The sequence below is a fragment of the Enhydra lutris genome, unplaced genomic scaffold (genome assembly GCF_002288905.1).
Source record: "Enhydra lutris kenyoni isolate GAN:26980312 unplaced genomic scaffold, ASM228890v2 scaffoldscaffold58, whole genome shotgun sequence".
Classification (NCBI taxonomy): Eukaryota; Metazoa; Chordata; class Mammalia; order Carnivora; family Mustelidae; genus Enhydra; species Enhydra lutris.
This window is the reverse complement of record NW_019154142.1, coordinates 675,676-690,252: the sequence shown is the minus strand read 5'-3', so window position 1 is coordinate 690,252 and position 14,577 is coordinate 675,676. Positions and strand designations below refer to the sequence as shown.

The 14,577-nt window shown below is 39.6% G+C and overlaps 1 protein-coding gene across 1 annotated transcript in view; it reads right to left on the bottom strand.

Annotated features, from left to right (window-relative positions):
• LOC111158302 (fyn related Src family tyrosine kinase) overlaps positions 1-14,577 on the bottom strand; it is a 113,168-nt gene that overhangs the window by 16,566 nt on the left and 82,025 nt on the right. The window contains exons 3-4 of the mRNA XM_022520254.1: positions 2,124-2,287; positions 47-215 (exon numbers count right to left, since the gene is read on the bottom strand). Of these exons, the coding sequence (XP_022375962.1) occupies positions 47-215; positions 2,124-2,287 (333 nt within the window). The remainder of the gene's footprint in view (positions 1-46; positions 216-2,123; positions 2,288-14,577) is intronic.

Below are 14,577 nucleotides of genomic sequence, written 5' to 3'. Positions count from 1 at the left end.
AAAAATCAACATATGACATTTCACCTTTGACATTCTCTGTCCATACCTGGTTTTAATGTTTTCACTGCTACTGAAGTGGTGTTGTTCCACAGTCCTTCCCACACTTCACCAAACTGCCCAGATCCTAATCGCTTCAGAAGCTGTATAGACTTGCGGTCTATCTCCCACTGGTCCACGGTTTTATATGACAAATCAAAAGGCACTGGCACTTGTATCTGTTTCACAGAATAATTAGAATAAGTATAAGAAAAAGATTTGACAATTTTTTTGGTTGAAAATAATAGTCTAGGCACTTTTTTAAAAAGACACGATTTTTAAAACCAAAACATTGTACATTTTATTCTCATTGCTTTAAAATGAAAAGGCAATCATGGCAGAACCTGTATCCTTGCTATTTGAGCTGATCTCCCCCCAATTCTTGCTACATCAGGCACCCTGCTGTCCATCTGACCCACTCCACATCCAATGCCACTCCTGCATGGGTCTGACGTGACTTTCCTCTGACTTTTTGCCTAGCTAAATCCTCCCAAATTTAAGGCCCATTTGAAGTTCCACCTGATTTGCAATTAATTCCCAAATTCTTTGGCCTATATCATTTACCATATGTATCATATATTTTTGCATAATTAAAATGTCCACCTTGTTTCAAATTCATTTATTTATTTGTTCATTCACTCATGTACTTGTTCATTTAGTAAATACATATCCCATTCAGTAAACAAACATTTAGTAAATACATATCCCATTCAGTAAACAAAATAGACAAGACTCTGCCCTCCTAGAATCCATCGTCTAGTTCATTATCTACCATCAGAAATTATCTTAGTGGGACGCCTGGGTGGCTCAGTGGGTTAAGCCTCTGCCTTCAGCTCAGGTCATGGTCTCAGGGTCCTGGGATCGAGCCCTGCATTGGGCTCTCTGCTCAGCGGGGAGCCTGCTTCCCTTCCTCTCTCTCTGTCTGCCTCTCTGCCAACTTGTGATCTCTCTCTCTGTCAAATAAATAAATAAAATCTATAAAAAAAAAAAAAAAAAGAAATTATCTTAGCTCCTCTGCCAAATCATCAGCACATTGAATACACAGAAGGTATATGCTTCTTTGTGAACATTTGTCCCCAGCAGAATCCAACAATATTGGTTAAAATGAGTATTTTTTTAAGCCACATCTTTGCATCAGGTAAGCTATTCTTAGCATGAGCTTACATATTCTTGTGGGTCATGCCTACACCATCTAAGATGCATGCACTTATACCAAAATTGCACATTCACTTGGCAAGATTTAAGTCAATGAATTCCCTACACATACACACTGAACAAAATTCTTCAGCTTCTACCTGTCCATAAAATTCTGGTCAGGTGTTACCAGGAGCCTTTCATTCATTATCCAGACATAAACCACAGGGCTGGCTGTCCTGTTGACAGGACACAAGACCTGAACTCTGATGAGGAGCTGAAGTTTTGTCCCACACCAGTGCCAGACCACTCTACAACTTTAAATAAGTCTAGGTTAGACATGCCACAACTGATAGATGTAGATAAATTCTATCAATGTTTGGCCCAGCCAAACTGTTAGAACAGTTAGTTAAATGACATCTCTATGCAGACCAGCTAATGAGTCTAGTATTTTCATATTAATACTCTTGAATACAGATCTAAATAAGAATTATATTTGGGCACTTTTTTCCCTGTCCAGACATATCATTAAGTGCTCCAGTGGCAGGACACCAGATTAATTTCCTAGTGCAAAGAATGAATACTTTCTGTCTTGAGTGAGTGCCTTAGGTCAGGGGTTGGCAAACTTTTTCTAAAAAGAATGAGATAGTAAGTATTTCAGTCTTTGTGGGCCATGAAGTTTCTGTTGCAACTATTAAATGCTGCTAGTACAGAGAAAAGTCAAAGACAATTTGTAAATGAAGGAACATGTCCATGTTCCAATAAATATTTAGTATTTAAAAAATAAGTGTGGGACAATATGGGCTTGTAGGCCATAGTTTTTCTATCCATGCCTCAGGTAATCAAATGACCTTTTTCCCCCACCTCCTGAACAGACATATCACATGAGAGATACTCCAATATATGAAGGCAAAAGGTTAACTTCAAAATGAACCATCTTGAAAGCATTTCACCTTTAAACATGGTTTTCGCAGCTGGACACACAGGCCATCACTTGTCTTGGAGTAGTAGCTCACAATTTCATTCAGTGTTGAAAAGGTTCTTCTCTGGGTAAGGAAAAATGCCCCTTCATCCAGCCTTCTGATTCTGTAGTGTTTCACAGCCCTCTCATCTAAAACTGGAACACAAAGTAAGTCCTATTAATATACTTCTTGCCAAAGCCAAGCAGATTTACTCATTTTGTGGTGATAGTTTCAATACATGGAATAAAATTTTCATAAGTTCTATTTATTTCACAACTTGGTTTCAGAAAAGACTTCAGGTAGTTTTCAAAAAATATATAGCAGAAGAAAAAGGAAAAAGAACTGGGAAATCACATTTTAAAGGAAATATAAAATAAAAATAAAGGAGTGAGGTCACCACTAAAAAAGCTAGGCTTAGAGGTCTATTGGACTTGATTAAAACAAGCCATAAAACTAACTCTATCATTCTAGGGGCACCTGGTTGGCTCGGTCAGTAGAGTAAATCTTGATCTTGGGGTCATGAATTCAAGCCCCACACTGGGTGTAGAGCTCAGTTTAAAAAAAATGGACTCTCATACTAGCAATGCAAAGAAGGAACATTATCAGTTTCAGAAATACCACAAGATAAAATCATAAAAGTTGTTTAGAAACAGTTCAACTCTGGGTGCCTGGGTGGCTCAGTGGGTTAAAGCCTCTGCCTTCGGCTCGGGTCATGATCCCAGGGTCCTGGGATCGAGCACCACATCGGGCTCTCTGCTCAGCGGGGAGCCTGCTTCCCTTCCTCTCTCTCTCTGTCTGCCTCTCTGCCAACTTGTGATCTCTCTCTCTGTCAAATAAATAAATAAAATCTTTTTAAAAAAGAAACAGTTCAACTCTTCCTGGTACAGAGGCCATGGAGAATATTCTCCCATGAAATCCTATGAACTGGAGAGTAAAACAGTGTCCTCAGTACTACCTGACAGTAATATAAGGAAATCCTCAGGGCAGCTCATTATACTGTCTCTAAATGCAGGCGGAGAACAGAATGTCCAAGTACAGTTCAATAAAAGCAATTCCACGGGGCCCCAAATAATGCAATCCATGTATACAACCTTCCAGCACGATCACTTGATCCAAGGGCAACTTCTGTATTAGCTAAAGGAATAAACAGACCGCACACCCTTTTGCAAATCATCTGACTCAGAGAGGATGTTGATTTTGCCTGCCACCAACCATCCTCCCGTCTTCTGGTATCAGAACCCCACTTTTTCCGGAGAATCACTGCTCCTTTAAGAGCATGTGGTCCTAGGGTACGGATGCCAACCCTGAGCCAAGGAATGAACAAGAGCCAAGAAGACTCAGTTGCAGGATGTGGGTTATAGAGCTCGCGGAAAACAGGAAGAAGTCTATCGTTATGGTTGTTGTTTTGGTTTGGTTTCTGTTTAACTGCTGGGAGTTTAAAGCTCCTGGCAAAATCTTGTCCCCAGACAGGGAGAGAGCTTGCCTGAGAAGCTCTTTCCGGGATATGGAAAGCAAAGCGTAGCCCCTAGGGCCCCCCAAGCTTGGATTCTCAGCCAGAAGAGTCAACCACGTTTTTCACTTAAACTAGTTTGAATTGGTGGCTTTATTAAAGCACTTGCATTCAGTATACTGACTAATGCACTTCATAAACTCACATTTCATTTAGCATAATTACTTGTAAGTACTGAGCGCATTTACCAGAAATACAGATATTCTGAATTCCCTGCAAAATATAGAAACTTGTGCTCCAGTAATCAGTCAAGCTGGAGCAACACTCTCACAAAAGGAAAGAAGACCAAGTAGAACACAGCTCAATCCCAGCATGGAGGTTTACTGAGGGCACGCTGCTGGCGAGGACAATGTTTTCCTCATAGAATAATCAAAACACCTCACAACGGCTAAAATAAAAAACAGATAATAGCAAGGGGTGACAAGGAGGCAGAGTAACTGGAATTCTCCTGCACAGATGATGGAGGTGTAATTTTCACAATCACTTTAGAAAACTGTCATGATCTACTAAAGTTGAACATAATCCTACCTAGAGTATAGTGATTCCACGCCAATGTATGTAATCAACAAAAGGCACAATAAATGTGCCAAAGCACATGTGCAAGAATGCTTTTAGCAGCATTGAGAGAGTCTAACCCTGGAAACAATCCAAATGTCCATCACCTGTAGAAGAGACTAAGAAATTATTGTATGTTTGTCCAGGGAATACTGTACAGACATGTAAATAAACAAACCAAATACACACATGAACATGAATGAATCTCACAAAAATTATTTAAAACGATTATTTAAAACCATTAGTTAAAAACTAGCAAATCTACTGATATTTGGAGTCAGACTGGTGTATTGATAAGGTTCTCTTTCTTGACTGGGTGCTGGTTTACATGGGTGTATTCACCTTCTGAATGTTCATCAGATCAAACTCTTATAAACTGTGTACTTTTGTGACAAATGTCACACATCAATTTAAAAGAATTTTCTTAGCGGTGCCTGGGTGGCTCAGTCGGTTAAGTGTCTGCCTTCGGCTCAGGTCATGATCCCAGGGTCCTGGGATCGAGTCCCACATCAGGCTCCCTACTCAGCGAGGAGTCTGCTTCTCACTCTGCCTCCCATTCCCCCCTGCTTATGCGCACATTCTCTCTCTCTCTCAAACAAATAAATAAAATCTTTGGGGGAAAAAAACCTTCAATGTTCTTTTACCAAATAAAGGTAAATATGTGAGGTGATGAATGTATTAATTAACTCAGTGGGAGTAATCCTTTCACAAAGTATATGTATATCAAATCATCACATGTACACTTTAAATACTTTACAATTTTCTTGATTTTTCCTCAATAACTGAAAAAAAAAATCACATCATCTGCATACAGAAAAATATTTTAGTTTCTTATAATACAGAGGGTGGGAGTACATTTAGATACTCCAAAAGCCATATAAGTTTATTTAATTACAATTTCTGAAGTATCTGTAACATATTTTTCTACTCTCTGATCTGTCAGGTTACCATTCCCCCTGACTGTGACTCTTGGGACAATGTTAGTTGTCCTATATAATAATCACCAAATGGAAGGTTTTACTATGATGTAGAGCTAAGCTCATAACAATTCCTATATATGGATTAAAAGGCTAACAGAAAAATCAAGGAGAGCTGAAAACAGTATTAGCCCAATTCATTTCTCCACAGAGTAACAAAAATATTAGAAGCAGAAAGGTAGCTAAATAGAAAGCATACCAGCAATTTATATAAATGGCTGGCTTGAAAATTCAAGCTTTGCCATTTATCAGACAGGAAAGTGCATAAATTATAGAAATGTATAGCAAGCCAATAGGGTTATAATTGGAAATGATTGGAAGCAATAAAAACATTCCCCTCTTTTAAACAAGATGGACAATATCTAGTTTCAAACTAAAGTGGACTGTGTGGAAATTAAACAGAAACAGGAATTCCTTTTTTTTTTTTTTTTAAGATTTTATTTATTTCTTTGACAGAGAGATCACAAGTAGGCAGAGAGTCAGGCAGAAAGAGAGGGGGAAGCAGGCTCCCTGCTGAGCAGAGAGCCGGATGTAGGGCTGATCCCAGGACCTGAGATCATGACCTGAGCCTAAGGCAGTGGCTTAATCCACTGAGCCACCCACACACCCCCAGGAATTCCTTTTTGATGCACCACAAAAGAGCTAAAGATTTCCAAGCTAGAGACTAAAATCAATAAATGACTGAAGGGGTAAAGTACTTCCTGTGATTTTCTTAATAAGGGATGGAAATCACAATGATTGATATGGCTTTGGCAATTGTTATTGATTATAAAGAAAGCCTAAATAAATGTTTACCAACTCTGTAAAGGTTTCAACTCTCAACTATAAAAACCAAATACTCTGCAATACATTTAGAGTTCTTAAGCACAATAAAAGTAGTTTCGTTTAATAGGAAAAACAATAGATCTGGAAATGGGAGACCCGAGTGACAATTTAACTTGTATATGACCAAAAACACATCAATCTCACCTGGCCTCTGTTTCCCCATCATTAAAATAAAAGAGCAGGCTTTGAGAAATCTCCAAATTTCCAATTGTTTCACGCTTAGTAATCAAACATCTCTGATGGCTGTTGCTTTCTCTCCCTGAATTCCCATTTTTTTTGTTGTAGTCCTTTTAAAAACAAGTAATGGGATGCCTGGATGGCTCAGTTGGTTAAGCGTCTGCCTTTGGCTCAGGTCATGATCCCAGTGTCCTGGGATGGAGTCCCACCTCTGGCTCCTTGCTTGGCAGAGAGCCTGCTTCTCCCTCTGTCTGCTGTTCCCCCTGCTTGTACTCTCTCTCTCTCACAAATAAATAAATAAAATCTCAAAAAAAAAAAAAAAAAAAGGAAAGAAAGAAAACAAAAAGCAAAAAAAGCCAACTTAAATAATTCTCACCTCAGAGCTTTGAACACCACTTGGATGCTTTTCCTAAGAATCTGAATCTTCTCCTCGTAGCTGGTCCCTTCCTTCCGATCTCAGTTTAAATTCTCTGAACCACCCTTCTCCGCCCACCCTATTAAACGCACCTCTCCCTACCTCCCTCCTATCACCCAATTTAACTCTGAAACTATTTCTCTCCATAGAGGTAGCTCCCTGCTGGCACCGGCTCTGCTGTTTCCACCCCATAGCGACTCAGAGCTTGGCACAGAGTAACAACTAACATAAACATCTGCTTGATGAACGGACGGTGATGCACCAACTCTTGAATCTGAAGTGAAATCCAAGCTTCTGAAATGTCTGCTACAAAATTAAAAAGGTAAGTATACAAATATTTCAAGACACACGTCCCTGGAACTTTATTTTTAAAGGGAGGAAAACACACTTAGCCCCAGAATATAGATACTTTTAGAGGACAGTCATTCAAATTTATACCTTTTTTTTTTTTAAATTCTGCAGCATAACATAGAAATAACTACTCTATCTCTAACTGACAGCATGGATATTTCTATTTGGTTAATTCAAGTTTTCAACCTAAATAAGACTGAAAGACTATCTATCTATCCATCTCTCTCTCTCTATATATATATGATGTACAAATTAGACCACAGAAGCTACATCAGGGAAATTCAATACACTGTAGTCAGGATGAAGGCCCTTTCAGTATTGAGTAATCAATATTGAATAATCAAATCCAAAATATACAATTGTTTTTTAAAAGTGGTTTTAATTTGTTAGTAGTGAGCCCAGACGTTTACAAGTTGTCATTCCTAATAAAGATTGAACTGGGGTGGGGGGAGGGGTCTCAGAACTAGGGAGAAATGAATTTTCTATTCCTTTTCTGGCTCATTGTGATCTTTATTATTGGACCAAACCTATCCCAAACTCTACAGATAATAAGTGAATGATAATGTTTGTGCCGTTCTTATTGTGAATGACTGAGTTTAGACTAATTAAGCATTCTAGTAGCTCATCAGCAAAAACCATAAGGCTAACTATAAAATATAATGGAACCATCCATCAACAAACTCAACAGCATCATGATTGAATGAATTTAGCTAAAAGGCCAGGCATCCTGAGTTTATATCTTGACTCTCATTTATGCTATTTGACCTTCGGGAAAATGTTTCACCTGTCAACAGATTAATCTACTAGAACATGCCCAAGAATTAGGATATATTTCAGAGATGTAGGTAAGCATGTAGGAGGAGTACAATAAAAGTTTGTTGAATGTTGAAAGAATTCAACTATTTCTCCCCCATGAACTTCTGTAAGGGCTGTGACATGGGTCACGTGATTATCTGGTCCCCTTCACTTCCAGAGTCACTAATTCTGGGGGGAAACTGCGTGATCGGGATGGAATCTTAGGACTACAGTCCTATTTGCCAGACTCAAATGCTTTTCTAAGTGGTCGATAGCAGATACAGAAGTCCAGCTTTCTCCTAAAGGTGAGATCTTACTTTATATCGTCTCAGTTGGTGGGAGTGTTTGTGCAGGAAGTAGTGCTGTGAGTGTCCAAGGAGTCCCGTCCCCATTCTACCACATCACTAAGACAGTATTCAGTACATATTAAAGCATTAGGAATTCCAATATATTCCAAAGTCAGATTTTTAGAGGACAGAACCTCCAGAAATGAGCTTTAGAATACAATATGAATGTAAAGTTGGAGACTATGTCTACAAGACAAGAAGGCAAGCTAGTGGCTCAGTGAAAAACACCAGTGAAATGAGTAGCTTGGCACTTTACAGATAAACGAAGGGTTGATTGAGCAGATTTCTATTTTCAGCCGGTCTCCTGGCACCATCTGGGCACAGCCTTATTCCTCTTGACTGATAATAATCTGTTCCCATACTGAGTAAAACACTATGACTTAGATGACTGAACAAAGGACTGAAAATCAAGAACTCACGGCCCTAATCTTATTCCGCCAGTGATTTGTTCTTTGACCTTAGGCAAGGAATTTCATTTCAGTTTCCTTATCTAGAAAATGAGAATAATGATCTTATCGATATATCCCCCCAGGGATAGTTTGAGTGTCATTATTCACAAAGGATGATAGATATATCTAAATGTGCAATGTGTGAGTACTATATTAGAATATCTGTAGTATCAAAAAGCTTTGTCAACAAAAGAGAACCACTTTAAAAGTAAAATTTTCCGCTCTTTGCACAATGATGGCTACACAACATAGTGGTCACCACGTGTATTAAATGAGGAAATTGCTATTAATTCTGTGTGACAGAGCTCCTGCACTTGTAAATTCCCATTTATTTGTACTTTTCAAAACTATTACAGGGGCACCTGGGTGGCTCAGTGGGTTAAAGCCTCTGCCTTCGGCTCAGGTCATGATCCCAGGGTCCTGGGATCGAGCCCCACATCGGGCTCTCTGCTCAGCAGGGAGCCTACTTCCCCCACCCTCTCTCTGCCTGCCTCTCTGCCTACTTGTGATCTATCTCTCTGTCAAATAAATAAATAAAATCTTTAAAAAACAAAACAAACAAACAAAAAAAAAACTATTACAAACAAAGATAGCCATGATAACTCCTCCAAATGGCAATTACTCCGCCATTGCCTTAGAAATCATGCTAAGACAGGTCTACACCAGTAAGTAAGTAACACTTAATTGAATTATTATATTGTATCCCCATTAAAACAGAATTCAAGAAACACACTTATTTTACACTCTATTTTGTTCTATAGTAGATAGAGTAGGATCCCAGTATGAATAGTTTCGAAAGGATAACAGACAGCCTTCTTAAAATATTAAAGCAGGATCACGTAGAAGAATTGTTAACTCCTTTTCAGGGGAAAGAACACACACAATACAACCAAAGGGAACAAACAGAACTACTTTCCTGCGTACACCTCAGCTAGTGGACCCCCAAGGACATCTGCCTTCCAGCCAGGCATATTTGAGAGTGCTGTGGACCTTGGTCAGTAATTCTATTAAATTGGTGGGCTAAGTGAAGCCCGATTAAGAGAAGGTTTTCATTAGTTGACTCAAAAAAAATACTGAAAATATTATTTGAGGACACATCCAATTACTAGGTACCTTTTTAAGTCAAAGATGACATCATCAGTTTACACATAAGTCAACTCTCTCTCCCATATTATATAGCAGAGAAATCATGAGCCTGACCCATATACTGTACAAATACTTATGACATTTTTGAGAAAAATGTCAGTCTTATCCTCAAGACCTCTATGGTCTGAGTCTTTCTAAAAGTAAGTCAATTCCCTATCAAAGGTGGCTCTTAAATTTTCAGAACAGAATGTCAGTTTTACTGTTTATACGTATGTTATCTTAAGAAGATGAGTATCTCAGGGCACCTGACTGGCTCAGTCGGTGGAGCATGCGAAGTATGTGACTCTCGTTCTCAGGGTTGTGAGTTCAAGCCCTACATTGGGTAGAGAGCCTACTTTAAAACACACACACAGGGGCGCCTGGGTGGCTCAGTGGGTTAAGGCCTCTGCCTTCAGCTCAGGTCATGATCCCGGAGTCCTGGGATCGAGCCCCACATCGGGCTCTCTGCTCAGCAGGGAGCCTGCTTCCCTTCCTCTCTCTCTGCCTGCCTCTCTGCCTACTTGTGATCTCTCTCTCTCCGTCAAATTAAAAAAAAAAAAAAATCTTTAAAACACACACACACACACAGAGAAATTTAAAAAAAAAAAAGAAAAGAAAAGAAAATGAGTATCTCTTTAATTAATAGTACATAATTGTAACATTGAATATTTTGCTAGATAACTGGGAGCTTCTCCCACAGTTTCATATGAAAACGGCATTTGCAGTGTCGAATATCGCAGAGAAAGTCTCCAGGAAACAAGTTGACTCTTTATTCCTCTCGGAACTCTAACAACTCACTCAGTATTATATCTGCAATAAATCACGCAGAATTTACATGCTTGGATTATATTATCTCAGTTTCCTACAGAAAATCTTTCACTGGGCTAAGATTTAATGTGACATGAGAGCCAGTGCTTCCACTTTTCAAAACTTACCCTAAGGAAATAATCCAAATATTGACATGTATTTATTTAGCTCTATCCCTGCTTTGTTCCAGAAAGACTCAAAGGCTTACACAAATTATCAAAATAAAAGAAAACTTAGAGTAAGTAGGTAAAGGAAAGAGGACAGAAGGGAAAGGGGAAGAGGACACTCCGGGAACAAGGCTGGTATCCTTTATGTAAGGTGTTCTTTATAGTCTGGTCCAGGTTTGCTAGAAGCAGGCCAAAGATTTGACTCTGCATTTCTTGGCAGCTCATAGCCCTGAAGGAAACACATCCAGTTACCTGATTCCCTGAAGAACACAGTAACATTAACTGAACATAGTAACATTAACATTACTCAAAAACAAAACCAAACAAAACAAAAAACAAAACAAAACAAAACAAAAACAAAAAAACCCAAAACCAAAACAAAAAAACAACTATTCCTGCAATTGAAATGAGAGGAATTTCTCAGGTGGGTCCTCATAAAGAAAACACAGAACATGAGAAAGAAAGAAAGAAAGAAAGAGAGAGAGAAAAGAAAACACAGAAAATGTAATAATATAAGCAGCAGCATTCTTGATATAAATACACAGACACACTGCAAAGGGGTGGCTCTTAGCATGTCCATTAGTGTGGGTCCACTTCCAACATGAAATTCAATAAAAGTGTTTCTATGGGAAACTAAATGCAGTTCATCATCCAGAATAGGAAAAGCAAGAGGTATAAGGATGTTCACTGCAGCATTTTTATAGCGCTAAACGACTGTTAAATTGCAGTAAATCTGAAAATTGAGAGTTAAAAATATAATCATAAAGATTATGTAGTAACAAGAAAAAACATAATGTGTTAAGGAAATAAGTGGGACACAAAATTAAGAGAATACTATAATTGCAAACATGAGGCTGCATCTGGTGGTTCCCATATCCCCGGGGCCCTTTACCACTAAGGGAACCCAGCTGAGATTCCCTGTGAAAACCATAATTGCATAAGGGCAAAGATGATTACATTTGCCAACATGAAAAGATTGGCAGATTTGTATTTTACTCTCTGTGTTTTCCTAACCAACAGTTATAAAGGTACAGTGACTTTAAAATAAGAACAAATACATAATGCTTCCAGTTTTTTAGACAAACCATATAAGAATTGACTCTGTGAGACAAGGTGCACACATTCAGCTCAAGACTGTCCAATCTGATACTTGGTATTCTTTATATAAAAACCCCCACGAACTCATTTCTCTTCGCACTTAATGCTGAAAATCAGAACGCATCTCCTCCTACAGAAGACAGTGCGCAGCACAACATGCTTTCCTTTTTGCCTTATCTGCAGGGAATCCTTACCTAAACTGACTTCTAAACTGTGATAATTATCTCCCATTAGAGGATCAGCAAAATCTATTTCTCTGTTCTTTTTCATTGGTTTGTCTTTTTTATGTTTAGCTGTATTTTCCGCTGTTTCCGCACCGTAAGCCAACTTAAAAACCTTTTGTAGAAGTAAGCAAACACATGTACATACGAAATGGTAATCAAAGAAAGGTGCATCTACTGAACATAAGAAGGAATTCCTAACAGAATGAGCTGGCCAACGACGGAAGAGGCTAGTTCTCTGGGGTTTCTGTCCACAAGAGGTTTGCAGTTCCTTTTCAAATTATAAAAGAGTCCTCAGAAAGAACAATATTAGACTAGACAGTCTTGGCAAATTCTACTAGTCTTATCAACAAAGAGAATGTGATATGTGAACAAGAAGAAATTTTAAAGGTGCTTTAGTGCCAATCCCTCCTTTACTGATGGGAAAAACAAAGGCCCGAGTTCAGAAACAAACTGCTAGCTGTGTGCAGGGCTGGAAGCCACGTCCAGTCACCTGGGGTGTCAGCAAATGACAGTAGGAACAGCAAAACTTTCAACCTCTTATTTCCCTATTCCTGATTTTGTTTGTTTTAACCAAGTAATAATTTACTAAGTCCTCAGGAGACTGTTTTAGATCTCAATGCTTTCTGAATGGCATCTTTCTGTCACCTCCTTGTCAAAACTCTCTGGAGGGGCGCCTGGGTGGCTCAGTGGGTTAAAGCCTCTGCCTTTCGCTTGGTCATGATCCCGGAGTCTGGGGATCGAGCCCTGAGTCGGGTTCTCTGCTCAGCGGGGAGCCTGCCTCCTCCTCCTCTCTCTCTCTCTCTCTCTCTCTCTGCCTGCCTCTTTGCCTACTTGTGGTCTCTGTCTGTCAAATAAATAAAATATTAAAAACAAAAACAAACAAAAAAAAACCTCTTGGGAAACTTTCCCCATGCTGGAGAACTTGGGTTCTGAAATCCTCTTGCCCCCACCCACTTTCAGTAACTACCAGACATATTAAACACAGTGACCATGAAAGTCACTGTGGAATGTAATGAATGATAATCAAAATACCTTGAAATCAATTTTTATCTTCTTGCGAAAATACAAAGGACCTTCTTGTGTATTAGCTAATTTATTTTCGCAGCATACTGTCTTCTTCCACTTTTTTTCACTGTTTTTACATACGCATGACAACTATTGGTAATTTGCTCTTTATTCATTGACATTTCCAAGAGGTGATAGCTCTCATTCTTGAAAATTTCTTTATATTGAATGAGGACCCATGATATATAAGATAGGTTCCTGCTGTTTATTTTAGATAAGGATTTGATGACGGTTACACAAGGCTCTCTCTGTCTGGTTACATTTCCTTTGTCATCGCTTGGTGCTCACATAGTTCAGGTCACATTCAGGTAAACCCTTCACATAAAGACATACCATCCCCTAGTGACAGGCTGCACTGGGAAGGCTGGCCAACCATCCTCCTGATGACTCGCGAGCTCAGGGGTGACACAGGTGAACAACTGCGAATACTCCGCATGACCTGTCACTACTCCCAGAAAAAGTTCAAAGCACACATTCCAGTGCAAGGTGGGCTGACGCCTCCATCCTTCTCTGCAAAAGGCAGCGCTCTTTATGCATAAGAACAAAATGCAATTGGATTATTATTGAGCAGATGCCTCAAGCACGCAGTGTGCTCTGCGCTTTTTTATGTAATATTTTATTTAATCCTGATAACAACCCTGTGGGATATGGATATTATTTTCATCACATTACAGAGGAGAAACTGAAGTGTATAGAGAGATTAAGTAATTTGCCCCTGGATACAAAGCAGATAAGTATTAGTGCTATGATTCAAAAGCAGGTGATAAGACTCTGCATCCCACACTCTTATACCAACTGATCCCTACTCCAGCTGTCTCCCTCGACTGCCAAACAGTAAGTATTTTCAGGCAGCTCCCAAACGGCAGTGCTCACAGCTCTGGAAGCGAGTAAATGTAGTGCTACTCTTGAATCATGAGATGACGGTAATGCCGCAGATAAAGCCTGTTTCTGCAACTGACATCTTTTAAAGGGAAACAGAGGTTGAACGTTTCCTCCTTGAAACATTGTACTCCTTCCATTACCACGATTCTACTCTCTCTTTCTCATTGTGTCTCAGGCTTCTCCACCTGCATCTGCTCCTTCAACATTGGTTCTGACCCGGGACATCACATAATCTGCCCCACCCAGTTTTTTGAGCTACTGCAGACGTCCAGCTTCTGATGATAAAATGCACATCGGCGACTCCCTCTGTAATGCTGCCCTCACTCTTGCCTTCTAGATCCCTCAGGCAGCTCCAAGGTACCAAATCGAAACTCACTCCTCAAGTTTCCTCCCAGCTGGAATATTCTCTCAGTGAAATGGCATGGCCGTCCTGAAACCCTGAGAGTTAAACTAGAGATCTGGGGGTCGCCTTGGCTTCCTCTCTCCTCCAGACTTCTCATCCCTGACGGAGCACAACGCCTGATCCGTACTCCCCACCACCATCACCTTGTGAAGCGCCCCCCACCCCAGTTTCTCTCTCCTTGACTATTGCCGTCAGCTCAGATGCTGGTTTCCCTGCCTTCAGCATCACCATCCTTCTGCCACAGTCACCCAAGCAGTCTTCTCAAACCTAAGT